The sequence below is a fragment of the Mauremys mutica genome, chromosome 6 (assembly GCF_020497125.1).
Source record: "Mauremys mutica isolate MM-2020 ecotype Southern chromosome 6, ASM2049712v1, whole genome shotgun sequence".
Lineage (NCBI taxonomy): Eukaryota > Metazoa > Chordata > Testudines > Geoemydidae > Mauremys > Mauremys mutica.
The window spans coordinates 27,729,623-27,744,978 of NC_059077.1; the positions used below are offsets into that span (position 1 = coordinate 27,729,623).

At 43.0% G+C, this 15,356-nt stretch overlaps 1 protein-coding gene across 2 annotated transcripts in view; it reads right to left on the reverse strand.

Annotated features, from left to right (window-relative positions):
• Window positions 1-10,155: 10,155 nt before the first annotated feature.
• OXCT1 (3-oxoacid CoA-transferase 1) overlaps window positions 10,156-15,356 on the reverse strand; it is a 146,775-nt gene continuing 141,574 nt past the window's right edge. For both annotated transcript variants that reach the window (XM_045021473.1, XM_045021472.1), the window contains exon 17: window positions 10,156-14,131. In XM_045021473.1, the coding sequence (XP_044877408.1) occupies window positions 14,090-14,131 (42 nt within the window). In that variant the 3' untranslated portion in view covers window positions 10,156-14,089. The remainder of the gene's footprint in view (window positions 14,132-15,356) is intronic.

Sequence of the window (15,356 nt, forward strand, 5' to 3'; positions counted from 1 at the left end):
TCACAGACAGCACATTTTTCAAAATGGCACTTTGTACATGTTTCATCTGGACACCTCTGAGTAGTTTATTGCTTGATAACAGAAGCCATGTGGCTAGAACAGACTTTGTAGCTTCTCAGCATTTCCCCAGTTAAAAACGCAAGGCAGAGCTGGCTTTAGTATTTTTTCCTGAAGCCTGGGAAACATTTTGCCACGAGGGGAGCTGAAACAATTTGTATAGTGGGGGTGCTGAGAGTCATTGAACCAAACTGTAAACCCTGTATATGATGAAACCACTTCAAGCCATGGGGTGTGGCAGCATCCCCACCACCCCTAGTTCCAGCACCTATGTTTGCCACCATTTCCACCTTCCTATTTCCTCTTGACCCCACCATTTCCCTAAAAGTCTAACTCATACCCACACCATCCCCTGCCAAAAAAAAAAAGCTGACTGATCCCACAGTCTTCCCTACATCTTCAAAATGAGCCAACTCTTGCCCATCATCACTGTGACACCGGCAGACCAGGTGCCAGGTCATGCCAAGACCCCAGGCCTCACTGGACACTGACAAATGCACAGCTGGAAACTAGTCTGGCTTACCTGTGGGTTAGTGTAGTTAAAATAGATATTAGTGTTATAAGACTTTATGGAATGCTTGTAAGCTGCTGCATGCATTAATCTAATTTATAACCTCTATATCAGGGATTCTCAAACTGAGGCTTGGGACCCCTCAGGTGGTCACAAGGTTATTACATGGGGGGTCACAAGCTGCCAGCCTCCAACCCAAACCCCGCTTTCCATCCAGCATTTATACTGGTGTTAAATATATTAAAAAGTGTTTTTAATTTATAAGGGGGGCCGCACTCAGGGACTTGCTATGTGAAAGGGATCACCGGTACAAAAGTTTGAGAATCATAGACGATTAGGGTTGCAAGAGACCTCAAGGAGGTCATCTAGTCCAACCCCTGCTTAAAGCAGGACCAACCCCAATGAAATCATCCCAGACAGGGCTTTGTCAAGCCGGACCTTAAGGCGATTCCATCAGCTCCCTAGGTAACCCATTCAACCTAATATCCAACCTAGACCTTCCCCACTGCAACTTGAGACCATTGCTCCTTGTTCTGTCATCTGCCACCACTGAGAACAGCCTAGCTCCATCCTCTTTGGAACCCGCTTCAGGTAGTTGAAGGCTGCTATCAAATCCCCCCTCACTCTTCTCTTCTTCAAACTAAATAACTCCAGTTCCCTCAGCCTCTCCTCGTAAGTCATGTGCCCCAGCCCCTAATCATTTTCATTGCCCTCCACTGGACTCTCTCCAATGTGTCCACATCTTTTCTGTAGGGGGCCAAAACTGGATGCAATACTCCAGAGGTGGCCTCACCAGTGCCAAATAGAGGTGAATAATCACTTACCTCGATCTGCTGGCAATGCTTCTACTAATGCAGCCCAATATGCTGTTAGCCTTCTTGGAAACAAGGGCACACTGTTGACTCACATCCAGCTTCTCGTCCACTGTAATCGCCAGGTCCTTTACTACAGAACTTTGTCAGTCCATCTCCAGCCTGTAACAGCGCATGGGATTCTTTCATCCTAAGTGCAGGACTCTGCACTTGTTCTTGTTGAACCTCAACATAGAATCATAGACGATTAGGGTTGGAAGAGACCTCAGGAGGTCATCTAGTCCAATCCCCTGCTCAAAGCAGGACCAACACCAAGTAAATCATCCCAGCCAGATTTCTTTTGGCCCAATTCTCCAATTTGTCTAGGTCACTCTGGACCCTATCCCTACTGTAATGAGGCAATGTGGCTCCCCGCCGCCCTGGAGGGGGAAGAGCCCATCCAGAGGCCAGGGTGGGTGGAGCTAGGGAGCTCTGAGCCTGCCCCTCAGAGGGTCAGGCAGCAACCCGGAAGTATAAAGGCTCGCCCTCAGAGCTCAGTAAGGCGGGAGCTGCCGGAGAGGCCAGATGCCTCCAGCCTAGCCTGTGACTAGGAAAACCCTGCGGCCCATGGCGGCCACCCGGACTGGCCAGACTGACCCTGTGCCCGCTACCCAGAGGAGTTGCCGAGCCTACCCTGCACCTGCTACCCAGAGGAGTTGCCAAGCCTACCCTGCACCCGCTACCCAGAGGAGTTGCCGGGCATGCCGCTCGCCGAGGAACCTATGGTGTTGGACCCCCACAGAGGACAACACCCAGACCCAGGTACTACCCAAGGGGGAGTCTAGAAGTAGCCCAGGGGCAGCTGACCCTAGTCTGGCAGCAGCACTGCCAGAGCCCATATCAGTGTGTTGCAACCAGGCTCCCCACTGACTAAGCAGCGGGTCTTCTGCCGCTGCTAGGGCCCCGGGCTGGAACGCAGTGGAGTGGGACGGCCTGCATCCCTCCTGCCACCCAACTTGTGGGTGGCAGTCTCCCCCTCTCCGAGGCCTTTGTAGGCTTGAGGCCTACTATTGTTGCTCAGCCCTGTCTGAGGGCCTGAGCTCCTGACTCTGCCCTGCCCTGCCCTGACCCAGGGCCTGGGCTTACGGTGTTCGTTCCAGTACCGCAAGGGCTGCCGAGGAAGACCCCGCGGACAGACTAATTCCCCAAGCATCAACTGCGGTTAGTCAACTGCAGTTGCCGGGTTGAGCCCTGGCAAACCCTTGTACACCTACCCTCTAGCATATCTACTTCTCCCTCCAGCTTAGTGTCATCCACAAACTTGCTGAGGGTGAAATCCACCCCATCATCCAGATCATTAATGAAGATATTGAACAAAGCTGGCCCCAGGACCGACCCCTGGGCTACTCCGCTTGATACCGGCTGCCAACTAGACATTATTGATCAATACCGTTGAGCCCGATGATCTAGCCAACTTTCTAGCCACCTTATAGTCCATTCATCCAATCCATACTACTTTAACTTGCTGGCAAGAATACTGTGGGAGACCATGTCAAAAGCTCTAAATCCCCTGCTATAAGTTAATGCTTAATTTTTTTCTCTTTTACTGTAAAATGTTTGTTCTGAATCTATGTAACTCACCAAACCGGAAGTAAAAAAAACTACATCTAATGCTAGATTTTGGATTCGTACAGAAGGTGCTATCTCCTGCCCATCAGGAAGGACAGTCACTCATTCAGATGATTTTTCCATTGTGTATTTATTTTGTAGTTGCAAGGGTGCTTTGTTGTTTGTATCCACATGTCAAAATCACTCAATACCAGGAGCTATTGAACCCAACCAGTAGCTTTTATGCAGCCTGGAACCTTGTGTCTGTGGTTCTCTGCTGATCATCTGCACACGGTGCTTTCCCTTTTAACACACTACAGTTTGTATGATCACAATTCTTTCTCTATTTTATACCTCTTTTTTAAAAGAATAGATGAGCTGGTTGAAGAAAAAGAAGAATATTACTTTTTGAGTACTGCAGTCCTTTTCAAAATGGAGCCATTTAAAAATTCCGCAGAACTTCTGTATCTTTTTTAAAACTGGAGTTTTCTAAAATGTTTTAGTTTGAAGTAAAAAAATGCTTGTTTTCAAGAAATCCTATGTAACTAAACCAACCAATCAAACTTGGCAATTAAAAACAAACACCCAAACCCTAGAAAACTGAAAGATGATAAAGCAAAATATTAATTGAAATGTAGAGAATTCAGAAAAAAATCTAAATATATTGATTAACATTTTCTTTTTTAAAAAAAAGTAAGGCTAAATTACATTTTAAAAATGAGTTTGACAATTCCAACAAGCTTTCAGAATGAATGGGGTTTTCTGTGAAGAAGGAATTTTGATGCTGTCTTAAAGCAATGTTACCAACAAGAACAAAAATGGAGATTTTATGCTTAGAGAATGCAGGAGCAGTAAGCACACACTTAACTTTAAACAGTGTTTAAATTCCATTATAGTCAATGGATTTTAGCATGTGCTAAAGTGCCCTGTTGAAGAGGAATAGGCTGTTTAATCAGGGATTTACTTATTTGTTTAAAATAAGATATTAATCCCTGTAACAGGACTGCTACTTATTAAGTCCCCCTTCCTGGCCTGGGGTGTCTCTGCAGGCTCCTCACCTTCGCTTTTCCTCTCTTCTCGTCCCTTTAAAAAAGTCACAGAGGCTTTCTCTGGTTAACAGTACCACTGCTGGGGGCTAGCTGAATACCAGAACCAGCTTCCAACTACCTAGAGTCCCAAACTAAAGTCCATTCTAACAACACAAAGAAAAAGTCCCTACTTAGCTCTGGCATTTTCTCTGAACTCCAGGGCTTTTTCTTCTCTCCCAACCAGTCCTCCCAGTTCTCCCTCAGTGGGGCTCACACATCCAGTCACAAACACAGGCAAGGTAGCCCCCTGAGCCTCCTCAGTGGCCTTTGCCCTCCAAGCTCCCTGATATCATGGTCCTACAGAAGCCTTTCACCCCCACTGTCCACCAGCATAGCTATAGTTGCAACTCCCTACACTCCCCGCCCCCCTTCTGCTCTTAACAGGGAATTGTCTGATTCCACGTAGGTGGGATTCATTCTGTAATAAGGCTTGGCTTAGCCCCAGGCTCTCCAGCCCACAAGGCATGCCGCCTGTTACAAGTCAATATCCTCATAAATGCTGAAAAAACAATGGTTTTTGCAACTGATGATGATCCTGTGTCATTTGAACTTTGGGTCATGTCTCTATATTGAAATATAATTTCCTGTATTAATTTTCTATTTTTAAGCCTTTGATTCTGGCTGGCACCAACACTACGGCATACATTAGAAATGTGGAGACTATATGAAAAATTCTAGAGGTGGCATTCCCGGGAGCAAGTCTCTTTCTGGTGTAATAATGTCCAGAAAAAGGGAAGGTAGAGCTATCAGTCACCTGCCTGTGGTTTTCCACTGTACCCCTTTGTTCAAAGGCTTCATTCTTTGTGTTGCCTACATTAGCTGTTTTCTGATCATTGAATGATTCTGTCATCTCAGAGCAGGCATTAAAATGAACTGCTGAGCAATTAAAATCCCCATAGAAACAAGATCTCTGGGTGATAGTGGATGTATTCTTAAATTGGTTATTTTGTAAAGAATCAAATAACCTGTTAGCTAAAGGTTTATAAAGCTGATGATTCAGATAATTGTTAGAGTCACCACCCTTCGCAATTTTGAAATAAACACACTGATGATTCCCCGAAGTGTCTACCCAGTACTGTTCAACTGAAGATATTACAGATAATTGCCAGAATTATCTCCTCCTCAACATGTAAAGATTTTCCAAATCAGATTATTTTTGCAGCTATCCACCCAAATCAGTTTGCAGTATTTCCTTCCAAGCAGCTGACCTGGATGTGTATGGTCATTACTGCAGGGGAAGTGCGTTGGAAATTATAAACTGGATTTTGCAAGTCCCTGTTGTTTTTAAATGGATCTGCAACCCCTTCCCCTCACAACAGCAGTTAATGTGTATTAAAGATGTAGAATTGCCCCTTAATGAGGACTGGGATATGCTGTTGCAGACAGATTTCACCATCTTTCTGTTTTATTGCTAGTGGATTTATGGGGCTGGCTTTTAGTTTCAGGATGTGGGAGGAGGAGAAGGGTCTAAAAAAGTCAGTATTAATCGATATGGGAGCAGAGAAATCATTGAATATCATTCTATAGAAGAGGGAAACATTAGAAGTATTTTTCCGTAGAGCCAAAAGCTTAGCAAAGTACCCTCCCACCCCCACACACACGGGCTGTGGCATTTTCACCACAATTTGAGATATTGAACTTCAAAGACAGCCATTTTATGTTCCAGGAATTCTGAGCCAAGCTGAAACAAAACCTGATGGCAACGGGGTGCAGCTCTTGCTGTGTTCTGTAGCAGCCTGAGTGCAAGACCACTTACCAATCTTCCTGAGGTGGCTGTTTCTTGTGCTATCCCTTGTAGCTCTCTCTCCCTTGGGCACAGTCAATTCCCCTCCACTCCTTCTCTGCCCTTGTGCTGTGGCTACTCACTGAGCCAGACAGTCAAACACACTCTGACTGACCTTCCTGCTTTTTTCTGAACCCAGGGAGGCAGGAGACTATTGAAGTTTGGAGGAGCCTGAAGCCTGTTGCATAAGAAGGGGAACTGTCCACTTCCCTACTCTCACAGGACATCAGGCCAGAAGAGGTGTTGTTTCACTGAGCGGGCAATGGGGGAAAGGAGAACACAGGTTTGACGGGTTTTGTTCTAAAGAACACAAGAAGATTAACCTAGACAGGAATGACTGACAAGCTGAACTGCTTCATTTTTACTCTAAAGTTTATATTTTTTAAGGATGTCTATTGACTTGCTTGCTGAGCTTTTCATTATTCTTGGACAGATCTGTGAGAATGTGCTAATTGCCCATAATTGAAGATTGCTTTTAGATTATCCAAGTGTTTCTGCAGCACAAGGCCAATGCAAAACAAATTAAAGTCTTGATTCACTCACCATCTTAACAGTACAGGCACAGTTTGCCCCTCGCTGTACAAAGCTTTTGATATGGTCTCCCATAGTATTCTTGCCAGCAAGTTAAAGAAGTATGGATTGGATGAATGGACGATACGGTGGATAGAAAGCTGGCTAGATTGTCAGGCTCAATGGGTACTGATCAACAGTTCGATGTCTAGTTAGCAGCCGGTATCAAGCGGTTGATCTTGGGGCCGGTTTTGTTCAACATCTTTATTAATGATCTGGATGATGGGATGAATTGCACCCTCAGCAAGTTTGCAGATGACACTAAGCTGCGGGGAGAGGTAAATATGCTGGAGGGTAGGTATAGGGTCCAGAGTGACCTAGACAAATTGGAGGATTGGGCCAAAAGAAATCTGATGAGGTTCAACAAGGAGGGTAGTGAAGCACTGGAATGGGTTACCAAGGGAGGTGGTGGAATTTCTATCCTTAGAGGTTTTAAGGCCTGGCTTGACGAAGCCCTTGCTGGATGATTTAGTTGGCGTTGGTCATGCTTTGAGCAGGGGGTTGGACTAGATGACCTCCTAAGGTCTCTTCCAACCCTGATATTCTATCATTCTCAGAGTAGGTGAATATATCCCACTACTTCCATGTGTAACTTATTTGTTCCTTCTGTGATTTGCTCTAAACTAATTGCTTTATCTTGTTGGGCAACATCTGATTTTGCTTTCCATGGTGTTTATACTTAGCTTATTTAAATGTAGGATAGAAGACACTGGGTATATCACACTTATCAATTTCCTGCTATTCCAAGGACACTGGGCATTGGTGCACCTTGGCTTCAGTGTGTAGGTGGTTGGATGGCGTTGGTGACCTGTAATATACAGGAGGTTGCAAACTGGATGATCTGATGGTCCCTTTGGCCTTAAACTCTATGATTCTATGAAATGTTCCCATTCTCCTTGTCAGAGTCCAGGGCAACTGTACCTGTGGTCCCCCTCTATGGTCCAACAAGGACTCCCACTTAAGGCTCCTGAGCCATTACCTCTCTTGGGTGGAGACCTGTGTCTTACTTGCTCCTGACTGGGGTTTTTCCAGGCTGCACTGTGAGTTCCCCAGCAAGTCAGACTGCCTAAACAGGCCTGCTTTGCTTTCTCCTCAGAGGCTATAAACGCCACCCTTATAAGTTACCACATAGCCCTTTCTAAGCAAGCAATGTTTTAAGGTAAAAACATTATGGAATAAACATATTGAAAACAAAAAACCCCCTACACTCACGGTAATAAGGTTAGCAGAGATCTCCTGGATTCCATCCAGGTGCTGGTCAGTGTCAGTCCACCAAGGAGTTTTTCCCTGAGGTCACAAGTTCACAATAGTCATTCCTTTATACAGTTTGAGTCTTTGATTTGGGACCCTGGGAACAGGTAATCAGCAGACCAAGGCTGAGGTCTTGCATGACTGGAGGGGGAATTTTACATACATCTCCCCCCTAGAGATTTAATGGGAAACGCACCTAACTTTGCCCCATAAGTTCATTCTTGTCTGGCACATTGTTTCAAATAGTCCTTTGAAGCTCCTAACACTTTACACTACTCACGTTTCCCCATTCTAGAAGTTACATACAATTCCACAATAACACATAAATGTTGCATTTTAAATACAATGGACTCCAAAGCTACTTAAACTTAATTCGATAGGTTTTATTCATGGATATTGCATGAAATTGCCATATCTGTCGCACTCCTCTTGATCCGGTGCTTTGTGCTTCTTAGGGTGGCTGTTTCCTTATATTCGGATTACGTTTTTTCCTCCATTTTTCTATCAACCTAGAATCATTCTTCTAATAGAGACAATTTTTTTAAGATGTATGCATGATCTCCATTTTTAGAGGTGTGTACATGCATCCAAGGGGCAGAATTTAGCCTGTTACCAAATCTCTCACTAATTTTTCACTGAATACTTTTTCACCAGCTCCAACACCTCATCTCCCACCTTCAATAGGAAAATACATTCAGCCAAATGAGACACCTCCCCCACATTTGGGCACATGACACTTTGCATATACAAGACTTGGGTGCACATTCGCTGAGCACTACTGCTTCCGTGCTCAGGTGATAGCTTCACAAGCACAGAGATTGAGTTTTGTGCATTTCAATTCTATTACTTGCACAAATAAGTGATCTTCTACCATTTGTATTTTGCAATGCTCATAATGCACAAAAATGTATGCACCAATGGTTGGTTGTGTTGGAGGGCCTTTTGAAAGTTTGGTTTACTGAGTGCACTTGAGAACTGATACCAAAGCTTATAGGATCATATTTTTCTACTGCATTAACAAAGTATTTGACATAGTAATCTTCTATTTGGCAAAAACAATCACTAAGTCCTGAAGCCTCAGAATTCCATTTGAACCATAAGTATTCAGGAAGGGATCCTCCCCCACAAGCCCAGGCCTTGTATGCCGACTAGGGGACTAAAATAGCCGATTAGCCAGCTGGTCAAGAATTCCCGACACTGCACCAGACTACCATAACTGCCTTGCACAGGACCCATCAAGTCCCAAGGTATGAGGCATGCTGGGAGGTGAGGCCTTGGACTAGAGAAGCATGTCAAAGATGGGTGTGGGTGGGGCTAGGGCTCATAGTACTGAGGAAGTCCAAAGAGGTGCTGCTGGCCATAGAAGCCATATGGTGCTTACCCTTCAGGAGCTGTGTAAGATATGCTGGCGGGCACAAAGGTGCCAGGAATAGCCATGAATCAGACGGATTAAAGGTGATTTAAAGCCATTTAGCCTTTTGTCCCCTGGGCTGTGCCTGTATGCACACAACTGCACCTTCCCTGCCACACTCAATGAAATTTACCCTGTAGGACAGGTAGATTTTCAGGGTCCAAGACTGTAGCCTACTTGCATATTTCTGATACCTAACCTTTATCTCAATTCATGGATAGGAAAAGGGAATGCTGGAGAATGGCCATGCACAGAAATTGTTGAGGGCTCTTATTTCTGAGCAAACATCCCTTCTGCTCAAAGTCTGAGCATTTTTCTTCCTGCTTTTCATCCAGCCTTTTTGTTGTGGTGGTTGTGATACTGAGGTAAAAGGACACGCTGACATATATGCCTACGAATGATGTTTAAAAGTCTATCATATACAGGCAGCATTTCCATCATTTCAGCAATCACCATGATTGATCATTCACCAGGCAGACACTAGAATTTAACCTCCTAAGCAGGAATGATGCCTTAAAACATTTTCAGATGCACATTAATACCGGAGCTTCAGTCCTTGTATTACTAAATATAAAAAGCTTGTCTCCTACCTTTTGTGCAATAGTTTTCATTCTAGAGGGACAAATCAGTCCACTAAGGTGTCCAGCTCACACAAAGTGACTACTGATACATTGCTATGTGTAGGTGGGCTCATGGTCTCCTCCCTCCCGGGCATCTCCTTTTCCTTATACTCACATTTGACCAGTGTGAACTAAGTCACTTGAAAAATGCAATTACTTGGGACGCTTTTATGAGCTGTCATTCAGACTGGCCAAACATGCAATGTAAATAAGAGGAGATACCATGGAAAGCACTATGACCAGTGAGTTGGGCTCAGTTGTTGCTCTCCAATTTTCCATTCCTCTTGTTTATCAAAGCTCCTCCATCTCCAGCTAATATCACATACATTTTGTGTAATAAGGTGCACCATCATTATTATAGCACATTCAATATGCCAACACAAAGTCTGTTGATTCTCGAATGTTTCTAACAGACCATTCTTAGGATGCTTCATTACAAAGAGCACTAGCAATATACATGATCAGCCCTTTTAAAATCTTTTAATTTGTATTGACTGTTTTGCAAGTACACATAAAGGACTTTGACATATAGTTTACAGTACAATAGCCATTTATATCACCTTTTCACATTTTTCTTCTCTAAGGGACAAAATCATGTATTGGTTTAAACAATTAGAGAAATAAGTCATAGTGATATGACAGAATCACCACCTTCTTCAACTCAAGGGCATTATGTTATCTCTGTCTTATGAACTGCTGCCGTCCAGGTAATGATCTCATTGATGTCCCATTGGACTTTCCTCATGCTTCCTGGCCTCATGTTCCCATGGAGGAGAAAAAGGAGTACCTGTCAACACAACTACTACCTAGTTTGTACATTTCAACTATGAACCAGACTTGCTTCTGCTCTTCAACAGGAAAGCTGTCGGCTGACTAACAAGAATGGCTTTGGCTGCTATGAAAATCAAGTTTATACATTTGCATTCATCATAATACAAGTCTTTCCAAAACATGACCACAGAATTAATACAGTTGGCTTATGGGGGTCACTTGACATTTGTCTAAGAATATAAATACTCTCCTATAGTATCTAGTTACTGAGGCAAATACAGATAGCATGGAAGACAGATATTTACACTATAGTTGTATGTTGATAAGTCCTGATTCAACTCTTATCTTCGCTTGCTAGTGTAACTCTATTCACTCAAATTCTCCTGAGTGACTCAGGCAAGCGTGAGGAGAATCAGGTCCAAAACATTCATCACATGTGGCAGTCCCCAACTGCTCTTTTATACTGTTGATCAAGTGTTGAATTTTCCCCTCAAGGAAAAATATTACTTGCTGTACAGACTTTAGCTAATTAATCCTCACAAGGTAAATCTCTCTTTTCAGTTAGGGAAACTGAAGCAGAGCATGTGTGTGACTTTTCCAAGGCCACAAGTGAACAATCAGAAAAGCGAAGATTAGAACTCAAGAGTTCTTGGCTCTCAGTCCTTTGCGTAGGATTTTGAGATATTGAACTTCTAGTTACTATTACACCATTCCTCTCTTTCGAACATCAAGTCTAATGATAATCAGAGACTATAAACGCATCTGAATGAAGGATCTTAGGGGGAGAAGTAATATATATTTGCTGCTGCTCACTCACACCTATCAGATACCACAGTTGTGGTAAATATGCTCCGAGGAAAACTTTAGACAGTCTCCACCAAATTAATTGCTATTGAGCTTAATTTAATATGGTTAATCCCATTAGATAACATTCAATTCTCTAGATTTTCTTAAAGATTTCTCCTCCTTTATTTAAACATACAGTTTTCTTTATAGACAAATTAAAAATATTAAAGGAGCGGTAAATCCCTTCCTTACATAATATTCCTTTTGAAAAACAATATACACACTGAGTGTTCTTTAGTAAATCCAAGAGTAATTGCTAGCAGGAACCCATTTATGATCCCACCCATTCCATCAAATGTGGCTCCTAACTGATCCTCAGTAACAGAGATAATGATATGCACTTTTTACTTTCTACATCACCAGGACACTATACTCTCTCAACAGCAAACACTATCCGTGAAAGGTCTTTGTGGATTAGCTCAGGTTACTTAGCTGCTCGATCATCAACCCAGAATTGTTTTAGGCGAACCCACAGTGCATTAGTTTCCATTATAGCAGAGCCATTACTGAGCAATCCCACAGAAATCTAGCTATACAAAACCCCTGGGAATAACTTCTTAAATCTGATTTTTTTGGTTTTACTCCAAATGGGTAGAAATGGTCAAACCGTTAATTGACATCTTTTCCAAGAGCTTATAATATAGGAAACCTCCTGATCTTAGAGCTGGTTGGAAACTAGGGCCAGTGCAGGATTGGTGCTTGCTGCTATTCTGGAGTGCTTTTGCCAGTGTCACTTCAAATCTTTCAAATAAATTAAATATCAGACAAAACTCCCTTTGTATTAAACCTGACCTTAACACTGCCACTTATGCAACAGCCTTCTTCGTCTGATATTCACTTGTAGGCCTTGGCTACACCCCCAAGTTATATACTGGTACAGTTAAAGGAGTACAACCTCCCAGTGTGCACACAGTTATACTGGTGCTTATGCTAGTATAGCTTATTCCTTTAGGGAAAGGTGGAGATGCTATTTTGGTATAATGCACATTTATACAGGTATAACTGCATCCACAGTAGGGGCTGTACCAGTATAGCAATACACCCCTAATCAAATTAGTTATACCAGTACAAATGTGTGTGTAGATCAGGCCTACTTTTACAAGAACCCTGTGAGGGAGTATTATTCCCCATTAAAGTGAGGGAAATGAAGGACAGAAGCCCGAGGATACTGAGGAGCTAGGACATGGGAGGACTATTTCTGGCCCCCAGTGCTGTGTTCAGAACATCCCCCTGCTCTTCTCACAACATGAAGCAAATAGCACTTTATGAAGTGGGAGACTCCCTCATCTGTCTCAAGTTTGGTTTTTCCTTTCTCCCTCTGCCTGGGTTGCTTATATTATGTATCATTTTCTTTTGCCTGGCTTCCTGGCATACAGCTGACTCTTACCGCTGATGTCACGTATGACAGGACCTCATTTAACCAAAGCATTTGAGGAACTTCCAAAATATTTAGAAGAATTGGGAAGGAAGCCACTGCATCTGGCACTAGTACTAGACTTTGGTTAACGTGGACGTTTGTGAATTGGGGTCCCATGTAATGGAGTTACACTGTACTGGCCTGCGAAGGAAGGACCTGTGTTGTCAGAGTTATACTATATAGAAAAACAATAGTTCTCTTTGTAACTGAGTGGGAAAGGGAAAAGCCTTATCAAGTGGGGAGGGTAGGAAACCCAGGGAAAGGAAACTGCATTTTATCTTGACTGTGGCTTCTATGCATGTGGGTCCTGAAACACTACTTGCTCTCTGGATCAGCAAGAGCTGGGGAAAGAGCTGATAAACAGGGAGCTTATCACTTTAAAACTTTCCTCAATCCGAATTTGAACAGTTGATAAAATGTCAGTTCAAAAAAGGAGTTCTTTCCCTGACTCTTCCATGGTCACTAAACCCTTCTCCCCACAACCCAGCATTATCTCTGTCCATGCATCTTTCCTCTCTGTGACCCAGGCCCATATCCCTTTGCAAGGCCATCAACTTGCCTGTTTGAGGGAAGAGACCCTTTGTGTTTCCCTCCCAAAGTAGCCCCTTTCTGTGTTACACATTTATGGGTTTCATCATTCAAATCGAAGGGACCAGAGTCATACTTAGTGTACCCTCTCCTTGTTAACACCAGTACATAGCACCATGGGAAATGATCACACATTCAAGGTTAAGGGCCCAATTGCTCCCACTGATTTCAATAGGAATTTTACCATTGACTTATTGGTAACAGGTTGAGGACCCAAATTTTCACAAAAGAGAAGTGGCAGCCAATGTGTCAGATGTACATCTGTGGGTCTACATGTTTGCTACAAGTTCAGCAATCATCTCCCAGAAGAAAATCAACAAATGCCTCATCATGCATTAGAATTACCATGATATTTGCAGTATTTCCATTTCCAGTGGTTAACTTGTTGATAAAAATTCAGCAAATGCACAGGCAGTTGGAAGTTGGCATGCGCATTGTCTGTTCGCACAATAGGTCTGTACTTTTAAAAAAATGTAGCCCTCAGCAATAAGACTACTTCTACAAGGCATTTCCTTGAGCCAACACTTATTAACAATCATGGTTGTAGTATGAGGTTATCAAAAAATTAGGTATTAAATTCACCTTGTTATTAAAACTGGACTGTAATGTCATGTGAGAAACAGCTATACCCAGCTATCACAACCGGAGTCTAACTACTAGGAAACTACTTTAAAAGCCCTTTAAAAAAAAGTATAATTGCAAAACAGACACTGATTTCCCTTCACTGAGCTCCTGTTTGGAAACACAAACTCTGGCAAGTCCAGACCAGCTTGCTTTTCAGGTTGAAATCTGCTTCATCGGGATGAGATTTGGTGAAACCTAGAAAAAAGGAGAGAGAAAAAAATAAGTTGGCAAACACGCAACAGTGCAAACTAGGTTATTGTAAGCATGTCCCCGTCCCTTGATTTCCAACTATGAAACACTGCAGCAGCAGAGACCCCATTACCAACTTGCTTTTAATCTATAAACACAGTAGAGATTGTCCAATGGTTATTGCACTGCCATTATAATATCAACACAAGACTGCCAAGGAATCCTTAGCTAATAAACCCCATTATCCTAAAATAGCTCAGCTTGTCCATCAATCCGCCTCAAACACCTGACAAGACAAAACAGAAGTGTCCTGTTGCGATGGGCCCATGTAGAACAATTCAAGGATTGGGTTTAACAGAAATGGTATCCGTGGCTGTGCAGCCAGTTTGAATGGGATGTAGTCAGGAAAGACAGAATATTTTCAGCTAGCATTAATACAGTGCAAGGTTATTTACACTTTCTTACCCTCCACTCCCCAACTTATTCCGTCACAAGGATATTTTTATTTGATTGTTTTCTAAGTCATTCATTCCCAGCATATATGGTACTGTATAGAATTTAAAACCAATTAGTAATATAGACTGAGACAGAGCAGCCATCCTAGCAAAACAGAATGGGCAACAGAAAAATAACCCAAAAGGGAGAGCTGATGAAAAAAAGAATGCGTGTGTGGGATGGGAAGTGGGGGGGAGGAAATTTGCTGGGGGTGGAGAGCTGAAATGGTGCACAAATGACTGATCCAAATTAGTACGGCTATAACTAAGCCCTGAGTACGGAGACAGAGGGATACTGCTGGATAGCCCCAGGAAGAGATCACCTTTTGCTCCCAGCCCCATGAAGAGCAAAGACAACCTGGATGACATCAGCTGCCTAGGATGAAAGAGAATACCTCCAGTACCTCAGGTCTAGAGAATTAATTGGTCTCCATAAAATCTCACCCACTGCATTTCTTCTGCTGCCTTATCCCACCCATTTCACATGGCTGAACATGCTCACACATTATGTCTTTGCAACCATTAGTGGCCTGTTGCTTTTAGAGGTGCAGGTCTTTATTTCCTACAGATAATGCCCAGTTTAATTTCTTGAATTATTCTTCCTTGAACCACAATAAATCATCATTTACATGCAGTCTCTTGTGGAAGTAGCAGCTGATAAACCAGGCTTGGTTCATGCAGAGTGTATTTATTGTGCTGAATGTTAATGAAACATCTTGGTGGAATGAGACACTGTA